At 36.9% G+C, this 14,593-nt stretch overlaps 1 protein-coding gene across 1 annotated transcript in view; it reads left to right on the forward strand.

Moving 5' to 3' along the window:
- Positions 1–14,593, forward strand: part of SEC24B (SEC24 homolog B, COPII coat complex component) — a 112,680-nt gene that overhangs the window by 26,745 nt on the left and 71,342 nt on the right. The window contains 1 exon segment of the mRNA XM_033214970.1: positions 4,630–5,373. Within this exon segment, the coding sequence (XP_033070861.1) occupies positions 4,630–5,373 (744 nt within the window).

Genomic DNA, 14,593 nt, shown 5'->3' on the forward strand with positions numbered 1-14,593 from the left:
AATGGCAAATAGAAAATTGATTAAAATATAGTAAATTCATGTAACAGAGTACTATTCAGACGTTAAAAATAATGATGGAAAGATATTCAAATCATGCTAAATGAAGAAATCATTGAAAAGATACATTATAATCCCACTTTTGCTTAACGAAATTATGTATATATATGCCAAAAGGAAATACTGGGTTTATATACATCAGAATGTTAACAGGTTGTCTCAGGAAGATTACAGATGATTTTTATTTGATCACTTTCTGTATTTTTTTTTTTTTACAATGATTATCACATTTGTGATAAGAGAAGTACTTCTGAAGTTATTTTTCAGAAATTTGACATAGCAAATTTCTTTTCTCCTCCACATAAATTTTTCTCCTCCACAACTTTTATGTCTATTTTAGAAGTATTAAAATACCAGCAGTCTTTTCATATATGTTGCAAGATCATTTTGAATCCCAAGAAAGATCACAGATGAATAATTACTACAAGAGTTTGTATTCAGATAAGTTAAACATAATATGTGTATATATGTACATAATGCACAGTGTTGCTCTACTCTTAGAAAAAATAGTTCGGGCCGGGTGCAGTGGCTCATGCCTGTAATCCCAGCACTTTGGGAGGCCGAGGCGGGCGGATCATGAGGTCAGGAGATTGAGACCATCCTGGCGAACACGGTGAAACCTCGTCTCTACTAAAAATACAAAAAAATTAGCCATGCATGGTGGCGGGTGCTTGTAGTCCCAGCTTCTCGGGAGGCTGAGTCAGGAGAATGGCGTGAACCCGGGAGGCGGCAGAGCTTGCAGTGAGCCGAGATCGCGCCACTGCACTCCAGCCTGGGCAACAGAGTGAGACTCCGTCTCAAAAAAAAAAAGAAAAAGAAAAAATAAAATAATTCTTTCTTGGAATACAGTATTTGGAAGCCATAGAGCTTAAATAAATATGGGGGAAAAAATGAAGCAGGTACACGAGAAAAGAAAAGGGGGAAAAACGCTGAGGGCCGAAAATTTAATTACCATGAAAGGCAGAAACAACTGGAATCATAGACATATGCTGTAGACTTTCACCATCCAGTGTGGTCACCACTAGCTATATACATGGCTGTTGAGTACTTGACATATGGTTGGTCAGATTGAGAAGTGCTATAAGTGTAAAGTACATAATGGTTTTTGAAGAAATAGTACAAAAAAGCAAAATATCTCGGTAATTTAAAAATACTGAATACATATTGAAAATGATGTACATTTATCTTTTTTATTAACTTTAATTACTTTCAGATACTTTTCTATAGATTGGGAACATTTAGATCTTGATATAAAGTATGGAATGGTAAGCATCTACATATAATTAGATATATTAGATATTCCCACCCCCATGTTTTCCCAGAGTAGTACCTTTCTTTGATAAGCTAGAAAGTAAATAGACTTATTCTGGTGGGCAACTCACTTCTGATAAATTTCAGCAGATAGAACATTCCTGTTATTTTTAAAAGAATGACATTTGAATAGTTAGGACATAATGATGATTTCTCTTTTCAGATCATGTAGCATGGATATGCCAAATCAATCACTAAGTGGGTAGATAATTTGAACAGATTTCTCTAAATCTGACTTGGCTCTTCATTGATAAATTCTACTAGTGTAGACTTTTCTGAGACTACAGTGAAAGGTAGCAAATCCATCTTTTAATATATTTAAATAGGAGAAAGGAGGACAACATTTTACTTTTGTCGTGTTAATGAGAGATTCCTAATAGACTTTATTTCCTTAAGTAAATCAGTTCTCTCAGATGAATTATTACCATCTAAAATAATCTGAAAGAAAAGTCAATTATACATCTAGTAAAATAGTGTTATCACTATTTTTGTTCTCTGTATACTTCTTGGAATTATAGGAGGAATGTAGATGATATTTTTCCCTTATAGCTTGACTGTGTAAGTTATTTATATGCTGGCCGTAGTATATATATTACATGACCAGAAATGAAGATTCCATTACATTACTTAAAAGAAATGGAAAACAATTAGAAAATGTATACTTTATTCTTATCTCTTTTATAAACAAATATTTTAATACATTATTATGGCAAGGAGCATAGTGGTACTTCCTTTGTGTACTTGTGTCAGTGGAGCTGAAACATCTTGTCAATTTTCTGTTAACTTATCCTTTCATTTGAGATACGGCACAGATAATCTCTTTCCTTCCACAAGACAGAAAAACTAGATTCCAAGATAATTAAGATTTGCCCAAAACCCAAAGAAAAGTAATTGGAACTAAAACTAGAATTCTGTTGTTGGGACAACTGGCCATTTGTAGCAAAGGACAGCAGATCATTGGTTAACAGCATGAACTTGAGCCAGACTGCCTAATTCAAATTCTAGCCTAGTTAGTTCCTAAGCATTGAACTGTGTTAAACATCTTAACTTTTGTGGCTCATTTATTGATAAATGGGTATAATAATACTATGTACTTTAGAAGATTAAAGAAGTTAATATATGTAAAGCATTTAGAACAGTGAGTGGCATATAATATATATTTAATGTATTAATATAATATTAACATTAGGATTAATATTTTGTTGGTATTAATAAAATATATGCTATACTTATCACAGATACATAAAAATGAAGGTATAAAACATTAGAGTAAAATATGGTTTTATAGTTTTACAATCTTGAAGAAACCAGTACTAAGTATGATTTAAAAATTCGTCAAGCATAAAAAAAGAATTTTACTACGTAATCAAGAAACGATAGCAAAAGATACCATGAACAAAGGCAAAACATAACAGTAACCTGGGGGAAATACTTACAGCACATAACATTAGGCTGATTTTCTACTGTGTGAGAACAGTTAGAAATCATTAAGGAAATCACAATGCTATAGAAAAAGCAAACAACAGAGAAAGACACCCAAATGAGAGTCTCGGCATCATTCAAAGTTAACTACTGTAAACTAAAGTGTTTCTCACTTTTCAGATTGGCAAAGATTAAAATATAGTCAGTGTTGGGATGATGAGGCAATCTGAAGCATTATTGATGGGAGGTATAAATCGATAGACCTTTTAAGAGATATTTGCCAATAATGTCCATTTTAAAAACATAAACCTTTTGAACTTTTGGTTTGACTTTTAGAAATTTGTCTTATAGCTTCATCACAAATGTTGACCTCATAAATATAAATTGGTTCATCCCCAAGATATTCTTCAATGGAGATTTGGTAAATAATGTTATGTCTCTACAATGAAGTACTATATGTACATTTTTAAAAGAATAATGAGGATTTATATATGCTAATACAGAAGGATATTCAGCATATATTAAGTAAAAAGCAAGTTGCAGAACTGTAATATCCTTTTGTGTGTTTAAAAAATCAAGTAAATTATATACGTGCTTACATATGCATTACATAGATACATGGATATACAAAGGATGCATAAACTAACTATATCTGGGAAATAGGATATAAGCTACTAGACAGAGATTTTTACTTTATACTCTTCATTGTTTGAATTTTTTTCTACGGTGGGTATATTGTTGCTTTTATAGTTAGGAAAAATAAAAAGTGAGAAAAAATTTTTGGCTCTGTGCAGTGGTTCATGCCTATAATCCCAGCATTTTGAGAGGTTAAGGGAGGAGAATCACTTGAGTCTAGGAGTTTAAGACCAGCCTGGGCACACAATGAGACCCTTTCTCTACAAAAAAATAAATTTAAAAACATTAATTGGGCAGTGGTGTATGGGAGACCAGCCTGGGCAACATAGTGAGAGCCCGTCTCTGTAAAAAATAAATAAGTAAAAATTAGCTGGTCACCATGGTACACACCTGTGGTCCCAGCTACTCGGACGGCTGAGGTGAGAAGATTGTTTGAGCCCAGGAGAACAAGGCTATAGTGAACCATGATCATGCTACCACACTCTAGCCTGGGATCAGAGCGAGACCCTGTCTCAAAGTTTAAACTTCTTCCAGGCTGAGTATATTACTTGCTGATAGCTGTATAACAAAATACCCCCCAAACTTAACTTAAAACAACTGCTATTTATTTCACAGTTTCTCAGGAACATAAACTTGGGAGCAGCCTAGCTAGGTGGTTCTGGCTCGGGGTGTCTCATGAGATAAGCTGTTAGCTGGGCTATATAGTTATCTCAAGATTCTACTGAGTTTGGAGGATCTGCCTGAAAGCTCAGTTGTGGTTGTTGGCAGATCTTAGTTTCTCTTTGGCTGTTGGCCAGAGAGTTAAGTTCCTCCTTGCATAGGCTTCTTCATAGGACTGTTCACGACTTGGCAGCTTGTCTTCTTTCAGACTCGGGTATCTGAGAGAAAGAGAGTCAGAGCTCAAGACTCACCTAACGTGGAAGTGACATATCACCTCTGCCATATGCTGTTGTTCATACAGGCCAGTTCTGGTACATTGTGAGGGAGGACTACACAAGGGTGTGGATAACAGGAGGATTGGGGATCACTGGGGGCCATGTTGGAGGCTGGCTACCATAATGGGTCTATAACAGTGTATACCTTTTGTAATAAGTTGAGATTATGGAAAAGAAAGTTAATTGGGTCAACATTTAAATGGGGACTATTTTTAAAAATTAGTTATGTGTTTACCAGTACCTGTAAATACTTGCATTTCTTTTTCAGGTCCAGCCCAGAATCAAATGCAGGTTCTATCTGGATATGGATTGCATCATCAAAACTATATTGCTTCCTCAGGACATTACTCTCAAGGACCTGGGAAAATGACCTCATTGCCATTGGATACTCAGTGTGGTGATTACTACTCTGCTCTCTATACAGTACCAACACAAAATGTGACTGTTAACACAGTGAACCAGCAACCAGGAGCACAGCAGATGTACAGCAGGGGTCCTCCTGCCTCTCATATTGTGGGATCCACTCTAGGATCTTTCCAAGGTGCTGCATCATCAGCATCCCATTTGCATACGAGTGCCTCCCAACCATACTCCTCTTTTGTGAATCACTACAATAGTCCAGCCATGTACTCTGCCAACTCTTCTGTTGCGTCTCAGGGATTTCCCTCTACTTGTGGTCATTATGCTATGTCAACTGTTTCTAATGCTGCGTATCCTAGTGTTTCATATCCCTCTCTGCCTGCTGGTGATACATATGGGCAAATGTTTACCTCACAGAGTGCTCCAACTATTAGGCCAGTTAAAGATAATTCATTCTCTGGTCAAAATACAGCTATCAGCCATCCATTGCCACTTCCACATCCACCATCACAACAGCACCAGCAGCAGCAAAGTCTTTCAGGATACAATACTCTAACGTGGTCAGCTCCAGGCCTTCCATCGACTCAAGACAATCTCATCCGAAACCACACAGGATCCCTGGCTGTAGCGAACAACAACCCAACGATTACTGGTAGGTTGAATGAAAAGTTCACCAAAACATGTTTGAAAATCAGTGCATTCCCAATTAAGTTATTATTTACATGAAGGTTAAAGGTGATATTGCCTGATAGAAAAACTGGAAGTTTGCTCAATTTATTGTGGTTTTTTGTAGCACCTCTTTGAACCCTTTCTTCTCATCCATTCCCAGTTAGCCACCCGACCATCTGCCTTATCTAGTTTGTTTCCTTGCCATGATTAGTCAGCATTTATTGATCTATTTTAAACATCTGCAATAGTTGTCTTTAATGTGAATTAGATACAGGGCAAAATGGAAGGGTCTGTTTTGACGATGTGTTGCAATAGTTGTCTTTAATGTGAATTAGATACAGGGCAAAATGGAAGGGTCTGTTTTGACGATATGTTGGCCACTATTTTCTCTTTTATACTAGTTCAACCTTAGGACAGTTGTTTTACTAGCCAGAGCCCCACTTACTTAGAAAAGAGGATGATTTGCAGCAGTGCACTGGTTTCCCAGGGTTAGCCCCTGTTAGTGACTTTTGCAGAAGACATCTTTCCTGCACATAAACAGTGTTTCTCATTTTCAGATTAGTAAGTTAGGCTGAAAGATGGGGAAGGGAAAGGAAGATGCGTGAAGAATACCCTGGTATTTAGCCCTTCTGACCTTCCTAAACCAAAGTGTTGTTAAATTTATTCGTTTAAAAATTATGTATGTAAGACGTGGCGTGCTTTTTTTTTTTTTTGACACAGGTCTCACTTTATCACCCAGGCTGGGCATGATCTTGGCTCACAGCAGCCTCGACCTCCTGGGCTCAAGTGATCCTCCCATCTCAGCCCCACAGGTAGCTGGGACTACCAGGCATATGCCACTACACCCAGCTATTTTTGTAGAGATGGAGTTTTGCCACTTTGCCCAAGCTGGTCTTGAACTCACGAGCTACCGCGCCTGGCCCAGTGTGGCTTTTTAAGTGCAGTGTTTCCATAGGATATATTCATTTTAATTCAGTTTGCGAACTTGAATTTAACAGAATCTGCTCTTGAAGCAACTGAAAATGTATGTAAAAAATGGGAATTGGTAAAACTGTGGTAACTTTTGAAATGATATCTTTAGCTGTGTATCATTGTCTGGATAGCCATGTGTCAAAGATGCTGTGGAAAGATATCCTTCTCTGGACAATTAGATTATTTAAAATTAGAACTTTAATATCAGACCTGAGCTGTTCATTTGAGATCATCTACTCTTTCATTGCTATGTCGTTTAGAAATGCTTTCAGCTACAAGCAGCTCATAGTAGTTTAAACAAAAAGGGGGTATTTTCCTCACAACACAAGTCTAGGTGGATGCAGTGGATCCAGCTGTTCTTGGTATCCTTTTTTCTCTTTCCACTCTGCCACCCGTAGCATGTAGGTTATAGAAACAAGATACTTCTGTACCTATAGACATTAAGTCAGAATTAAAAGCAGGAAGAAGGGAGAGGAAAGGGGACTGGTTAGTGGCATTGACAGACTTCATTTTACGGATCACTTGCCATAGCTATTTAAAAGACCATTCCTAGCTTCAGGGAAAGCTGGAAAATGAATATTGAGCCTTTTTTTTTTTTTTTTAGCATCCATAGTAGAGGCAAGCAAGAAAAAAGGGAGTTAGCACTGACTTGGGTGAGTCAACTCAAAGTGTCTGTCACAGTTCCGAAATCTGGCTGTCTACCAGAATCACTTGCACAGATTGCGATTTGCAACTACAATTTACTGAGCTAGAATAGAATCTCCAGGGTACTCTTGAGAATCTATTTCTAACTGGATCTTCAGTGATGCTGTGAAACAGATTTAAATTTTACTGTAGTCCTTTTGTTTTACAAATGAAGAAAGTTATCCAAGTTGAATTGGCCTGTGGTCATTAATGGTAGAAACAGAGCTTGGCCTGGAGGTCAGTTTTTTCTCTTTCCCTCAGAACCAGGGCTTTCTGTCCTCTAAAAATTCTGTTTTCCTCTCTCTTCTTTCAACATTGCATTTACAGATCCACTTATCCTAAAGTCTTTCCAACTTAAGGATTTTATAACTTTCATGACAAAATAAATACAAGTAATTCCTATCTTAGTTCTGAGGTGGGAATAGCACCCTGGATGGAACCAATTTATATTGAAATGTGTCAGGGAAATATGGGGTCACTTGGTTAATGAACAGAAAAAGTAATTGGGAAAGGCCTGTCATTAAGAAAAGATTGAATAAAGAGGGAGAATAATTACAAAACTATTCTCTGTTTGAATAACTGCTGTAATGGGTCCTGTAGGCAGAGAGGCAGGATATATTTTCATTCTTTTATCTTAGTACTGTACTGTGAGTGCCATAATGAATATATTTTAGAATTTAATTTGTGTTCAGAAGTGGGGTTTTTTTCCTGCCTTTAGATTGGTAAATTACTTTTTAATTGAAGTTCAGAGGTTAACAAATTAAATATTATCTCAGGTTAATATGACAAACGTGCTTCACCATTTCAAAAAAAATAGAGATTATTTTAAAAATCTACTTTAAAATTAAATATTGCCAAAGTTCCCAGACTTTCTCAGTTGATATATTTCAATATTTTTCAAGTGCCTCATGTAACTTAGTAGTAGTTCATAAGGTATTTGACACGTATCACTGTTTTTCTTGACAATTTAAAATATTCCTTGGAAACTTGCGAATTTGTTGCAGTGCCTTGGGGAGCCTAGGTAAAAGTACCTTGTGCTAGGTACAGGGTATGGGAATATTGAGTTTAATGTTCTAGAAAGTCTGGCAACATAATTGCTTTCAACACTCAAATTGTATTTTCACATTAAAATGAAAATCTTAGGTATTAAACATAGTTTTGTGTTAAATTCAACCTTTGAATAATTGACAAAAATGGTTACCTTCTTTACTACTTGATTATACTATCTTCATTTTCAGATATACTAAAAGTCCTCAGTCATTTTATAGAGCTGGAGATGCAAAAGCATAAAGCTGAGTGAAGCAAATATCAAAAATATGACAGATGGATACATACTGTTACTTTTAGGCAGCTAATGAATTAATGTTCAAAACATAGACTAAAGGGGACCTTTAAATATTATCTCATTTGCTTTATTTTAGAAAAGCCTGTTAGTACATTATAATTCAGTACTAGAACTTCAATTATTTTATTAAAAAGTCCACTCCGGGCCGGGCACGGTGGCTCACGCCTGTAATCCCAGCACTTTGGGAGGCTGAGACCGGTGGATCACGAGGTCAGGAGATCGAGACCATCCTGGCGAACACGGTGAAACCCCATCTCTACTAAATATACAAAAAATTAGCTGGGCAAGGTGGCGGGCGCCTGTAGTCCCAGCTTCTCGGGAGGCTGAGGCAGGAGAACGGCGTGAACCCGGGAGGCGGATCTTGCAGTGAGCGGAGATCGTGCCACTGCACTCCAGCCTGGGCGACAGAGCGAGACTCCGTCTCAAAAAAAAAAAAAAAAGCCCACTCCGAGTATGTATGTTTTGAGTGTTGCATTAGTTGTTAACTTAGGTTGCACTTTTGGCTAGTGTTTTAAAGGTGTCATTTCATTAGGCCATTTAAAAATTTTTAAACTCTCACTGTAGGTGAATCTCTAGTATAGTCAAGTAACCTAGTATAGAATTGTAATAATAAGTACAGGAGCTCTTTTTTAGTTTGAGGTGAAGTTGCCAGAGTATGACTTGGGGATGTAAAGGTGCCCATTTTTGACAGCAGGATGAGTACCAGAACTCCGTAGATTCATTTAAAATAATTTTCTTAATTTGTCTTTAGTGTCTCTTTGTTTTACATAGTACATACTTTTAAAAATTAGCAAGATAAGTCTTGTTGCCAAGATGTAGAATTCTGCCAGAAAAATTATTTTGATTATTTTGAATATTTCTTGCTTAATAAGAACCACATCTTGATAGCATATTATAAAACAGTAGTGTCTGATTAATGCTGTTTTCTGATGCTCAGTTTTATACAAAAGCATTTAAAAAGCTACTTGAGTAAAAATAATAAGCATTTATATACTTCTTCACAGTTGATCTTAGCCAGAAGACCGAGAAGCAGTGTATAATTCCTGAATAAAAGTCCACTACACACATGATACTAAGATATAGTCACTGATTAAGTTAATATTTTATCTGTCATCTCTGGTTGGTAATGTGCTTGAGGAAAAGCAGAAGCAAATACCTTGTAGGACAAGATTATTTGGACATAGAAATATAAGTAAGAAATTAGACAACTGCATTGGAAAAATAAAATGCTCGTACAAAATACAAGTAGTGCAGTACAAAAGACTATTTTTAGTTTTGGAAACTTGTGTGATTGCAGAGTTATGGGAATAGCGTAATTTTACTCCCTCACATACTTACTCCTTCAGTTTTTCTGAAGATATTCTTGAACCTTTTTCATCTTTTTTCAACTTTGTGCCCACTACTTGTAAATTTTTCTACGTGTTCTCCCTCTCCAAGCTGAGAAGATGAGATGTTCATCTTTGTGTTCACTTATTTCAGATTCTGGCTTTAGCTGTTACCCCCTCTCCAGAGTATCAGCCTCAATTTCTGCTGGACTGTGGCATTTGGATAGGTGAGAGGAATTAATGAAAGGAAAACACATGCCTTGTTCTATATGTAATCAGCAGCCATTAAAAGTTTATAAGCAAAGTGGTGGCACTATCAGATTTGTGTTTCAGAACTTTCTTCTATGAACAGTGTAGTAGATAACTGGAGAAGGAAGAACCTAGAACAGGAAAACCAGCTAGAAAGGAATTATTACAATTATTAGGTGAAGGATAACTTGGACTGGATTCATTTATACAGAAGACAGATGACAGAGATGACTTCAAGGATTTGTTGATATAGTTTATGAAGGAAAAAGAAGAATACAAGATGACTTAAAATTTCTAGCTTGAACAACTTGAGTGGATAGTGATACTATTAACTGAGAATTTATTTAATCTCTCCTAGTTTCTAAAGAACTTTTTGCATGATTACTTAAGATAGGGCTTACTTTTACAGGATTATATTAATAAAGGAGTATTCTTTTCAGAGGCCATCTACATACCTAATCCTCAGGTGTGTTACGCATGAAGAAGTGAATTCTAAGTAACTAACAGGGAACTAAGGAGCTACTAAGAACTAACTAAAGGCCCGGCATGGTGCCTCATCCTGTAATCCCAGCACTTTGGGAGGCCGAGGCAGAAGGATCACTTGAGCCCAGGAGTAAAAGTAAAAAATTAACCGAGGAACTGCAATAATCATCAAAAAAAGAAAATATTTATTCTTGAATTGTGATATCCTTCTCTCAGAAATCACACCTCAGAAACTAAACAGATCAACAATGCATTTTGCATAGTCCAGTTTTATGTATTGTTTCTTTTGTCAAATTCCCTTTGTGAAAGGAGCAGCTTCTTGGTTGGCATGTTTCTCTGGTCCTTAATGTTGGTAGGGCTTGTCTCCATTCATCCAACAAATACTTGAAAGCTAACTATGTTCCACAAATTGTTCTAGTGTTGGGAGATAAAATAGTGAGTAAAAACGGTTAGTGCTATCCTCATAAAGTTTGCAATTCACTTAGAGAAGCACATATCCAAATAAACACAAATGAATGTAACGTTCCTATTATTATTTAAGCATCATGAAGCAACCGTATATGGTACTTGAGAGCATTACTTTAGATGCATTTAGCCTGTTAGACATGAAGCCTAGGGAAGTCTTCCCTAAGGAGGTAATACTTTAGCTGTAATCTGAAGGATAAAGTCTCCATGTATAAAATTAATTGCAGGTGAAGTAAATGTGTAAATGCAAAAAGGTAAAACTTTTTTTTTTTTTTTTTTTGAGATGGAGTCTCGCTCTGTCGCCCAGGCTGGAGTGCAGTGGCGCGATCTCGGGCTCACTGCAAGCTCCGCCCCCCGGGTTCACGCCATTCTCCTGCCTCAGCCTCCTGAGTAGCTGGGACTACAGGCGCCCGCCACCGCGCCCGACTAATTTTTTGTATTTTTAGTAGAGACGGGGGTTTCACTGTGTTAGCCAGGATGGTCTCGATCTCCTGACCTTGTGATCTGCCTACCTCGGCCTCCCAAAGTGCTGGGATTACAGGCGTGAGCCACCGTGCCCGGCTAAAAAGGTAAAACTTTAAAACTTTTCAGAGAAAATACAGGAAACTAACTCTAGAAACTTGGGGTAGGAAAGGAATTTTTAAGCACAATGCACATAATGCTAGCCATAAAGGATAAACATGATAAACTTGACTCATTTCTAATTTAAAACTTTTCTTTATTGAAAGACAACATGAAGAAAAGAAAAACACAAGGTGTAAACTGGGAAAAAATATATATACTTACAGTGTTTACCCAGAATATACAAGTGCTACATAGAAATTAATAAAAGACCAACAACCAAAAGAAAAATACTTGAATAGGCATTGCACAGAAGATTAAATGGAAACATAATCTCATTAATAAACAGTGAAAAGCAAATTAAAACTAGAATGGGATATCATCTTATACCTAGTAACAGATGGGTAAAAACTAGAAAGTCTAACTAAATACCAAGGAATGGTGAGGATGTGGAATAACAGGAAACTCTTAGACACTCTTGGTAGGAGGGTGTATTCATTCGTATTTTAGGAAAATTTGGCATTAGTGGATTGAAAATAACCACACCCCACAACACAGCTATCCCTCTTCTATATACTCTAGAGAAGTTCTCCTCAAACTATACATATGTGTCACCTGGGATCTCATTTAAAATGTAGGTTCTAATTCTCCAGGTCTTTTATGACTTGGCCTAAGATTCTACTTTCTAACAAGCTTCCACATGAGGTGTTGCTAGTCTGTAGACTACACTTTGAATATGAGGGCCATAAAACACCACTTCCTGTTTTAGATGGATGCCTCTTATGACAAATGATTTTTGTTTGAGCTACTGCACAAAGAGACTAGTCTGCTCTCTAGGCTCATTTCCTACAGAGCTGTCCCCAGGGCTGAGGGATTCGATATTCCTCCTGCACACCTCCACATATTTGAGCTGTGGCACCTATGTGTAGAAGCTCTGCCCTGGGGAAAGTTGTATGTCTATACCAGGGACAAGTACATGAGTATTCATAGCTGCACTGTTTGTGAAAACAAAAAATTGGAACTAACCTAAAAGTCCATTAATAGCAGAATGAATGAATAAATTATATTCTTCCATCAGACTTCTGAACAGCAGTGAAAATGAAGTAGAGCTGCACTCATTAACATGACTGAATCCCAGGAATGTAGCATAGGGAATACGGAAGAGTACCTGCAGTATGTTATTGTTATAAAGTTTACAAAATGAGCAAAAATAATGCCTTGGGATACTTATATGTGTGGTAAACTATTTGAAAACAAAAGCAAAAGGATAATAAACACGACTCGGGAAGGGGCAGGGGAGTGCCTTCTGTGAGGAGCATATTGAGAGCTTCAACAGTGTTGAAAATGTTTTATTTTCAAAATTGGATGCTGAGTTCGTGGGTATTTTATTATGCTTTATATATATATACATGTGTATCAATACATTATATGTACGTACACATACACCTGATATGATTTCATTGTGTGTTTTTGAGACAGGATATCCCGCTTTCACCCAGGCTGGAGTGCAGTGGCATGATCTTGGCTCACTGCAACCTTCTCCTGGGCTCAAGCTGTCCTCCCACCTCAGTCTCACCAGTAGTTGAGGACCACAGATGAATTTTTCAGTAGAGTTGGGGTTTTGCCTTGTTGCCCAGGCTGGTCTTAAACTCCTGGGCTCAAGCAGTCTGCCCACCTTGACCTCCTAAAGTGCTGGGATTATAGGCATGAGCAACCACGCCTGACCCTAATTTTAGATAATTATATCTTTCTCAGTTTTTACTTGGATACTGTTAAATATTCTTAATCACTGTTTTATGTTGGCAGTTTTAGTGATAATAGCAGTTATCTATTGCTGGTTTAAAATAACAATGATTTATTTTTCTTGGTTCTGTGGGTTTGCTGGGTAGTTCTGCAGGTTTTTCTTGAATTCACTCATGTGAATTCATTTTGCTGGAGGTTTGCGGGACTAGAAGATTCTAAGATGGCTTCACTCACATGTTTAGCAGTTGGTGCAGACTCTTCACTGGGGTGCCTAGGTTTTTCTGTATGTGACTAGACCAGCTTCCCTACATGATGATCCATGCAGCATTTCGGAGTGGAAAGGTGTAAGCTGCAGTGTCCCTCGAGACTTGAGATCTGGGACTTGTACACTTTTATTTCTGCCCCATACTGTTGATTAAAGCCAGTCACAGGGTTTGTTCTGATTCAGAGGGTAGTAAAATAGACTCCATATTGATGAAAGGAACTGGAAAATATTGTGATGATGTTTTCAGTCTTCCACAATGATAGTTTCTCTTCCTACTAAAAATGATGAAGCAGTCAGCGTATTTAGACTACCTTCTTTCCCCGTTCCTCATATGTGCTTATGTTGTTTTTACACTATTAGGACATATCGCACATTTTGTTTTGTCACCATATTCCTATTTGTTTCAGTCCCAGAACTAAGATTGTTTATATATATGCACACACAGTATACAGAGACACACACATGTATATGTGCAGGTGTAAGTATGTAAATTTATTCAACATATCGTGACTGCTCACCAGTAGTCTTTTGCCATAGGTTTTTCAGTTATCTCTTGGTTAGATAATCTTGAGGATTATCTTCAATAACTTACCCAGTATTTCTCAACCAGGGACGATTTTGCCTTCTAGGAGACATTTGGTATTTTGAGCTATCACAAAGACCCACGATGAGTCACGTGCACTTTATTCCAGAAGTTCAACTTCGTGTTATGATTAGGCCCTTACTTAGTTACATGTGAAATAAGGCATCTGGTTAGAAACAGCAAATAAGAAGTAGCAGTTTACAGTGCAAAATGAGATCTGAACTGATACTAGAAGTGTTTATGGAATTCAGAGACCACATTATTGCAGAGGCAAAAACCTCTTCCTCATCTCCTTACCTGAGTCACCATTGCATAGTACAATAATCTGTTCAATAATTAGTATTCATAGAGATCATTAGTAAATAAAAGTTTTTTGAGTTCATTTTAAGAAGGTAAGGAAGATTGTGAAATATTTTAGGAAAATTGTCATTAAAGTTTATTAAAACATTTGATGAGTAATGTTTCAGTTTTTAAAAAATCATTTGTACCACCTTCTTTTCAAGATATACTAGGTAAATGTGATGATAC

The sequence above is a fragment of the Trachypithecus francoisi genome, unplaced genomic scaffold (assembly GCF_009764315.1).
Source record: "Trachypithecus francoisi isolate TF-2019V2 unplaced genomic scaffold, Tfra_2.0 Lachesis_group1, whole genome shotgun sequence".
Taxonomy (NCBI): domain Eukaryota; kingdom Metazoa; phylum Chordata; class Mammalia; order Primates; family Cercopithecidae; genus Trachypithecus; species Trachypithecus francoisi.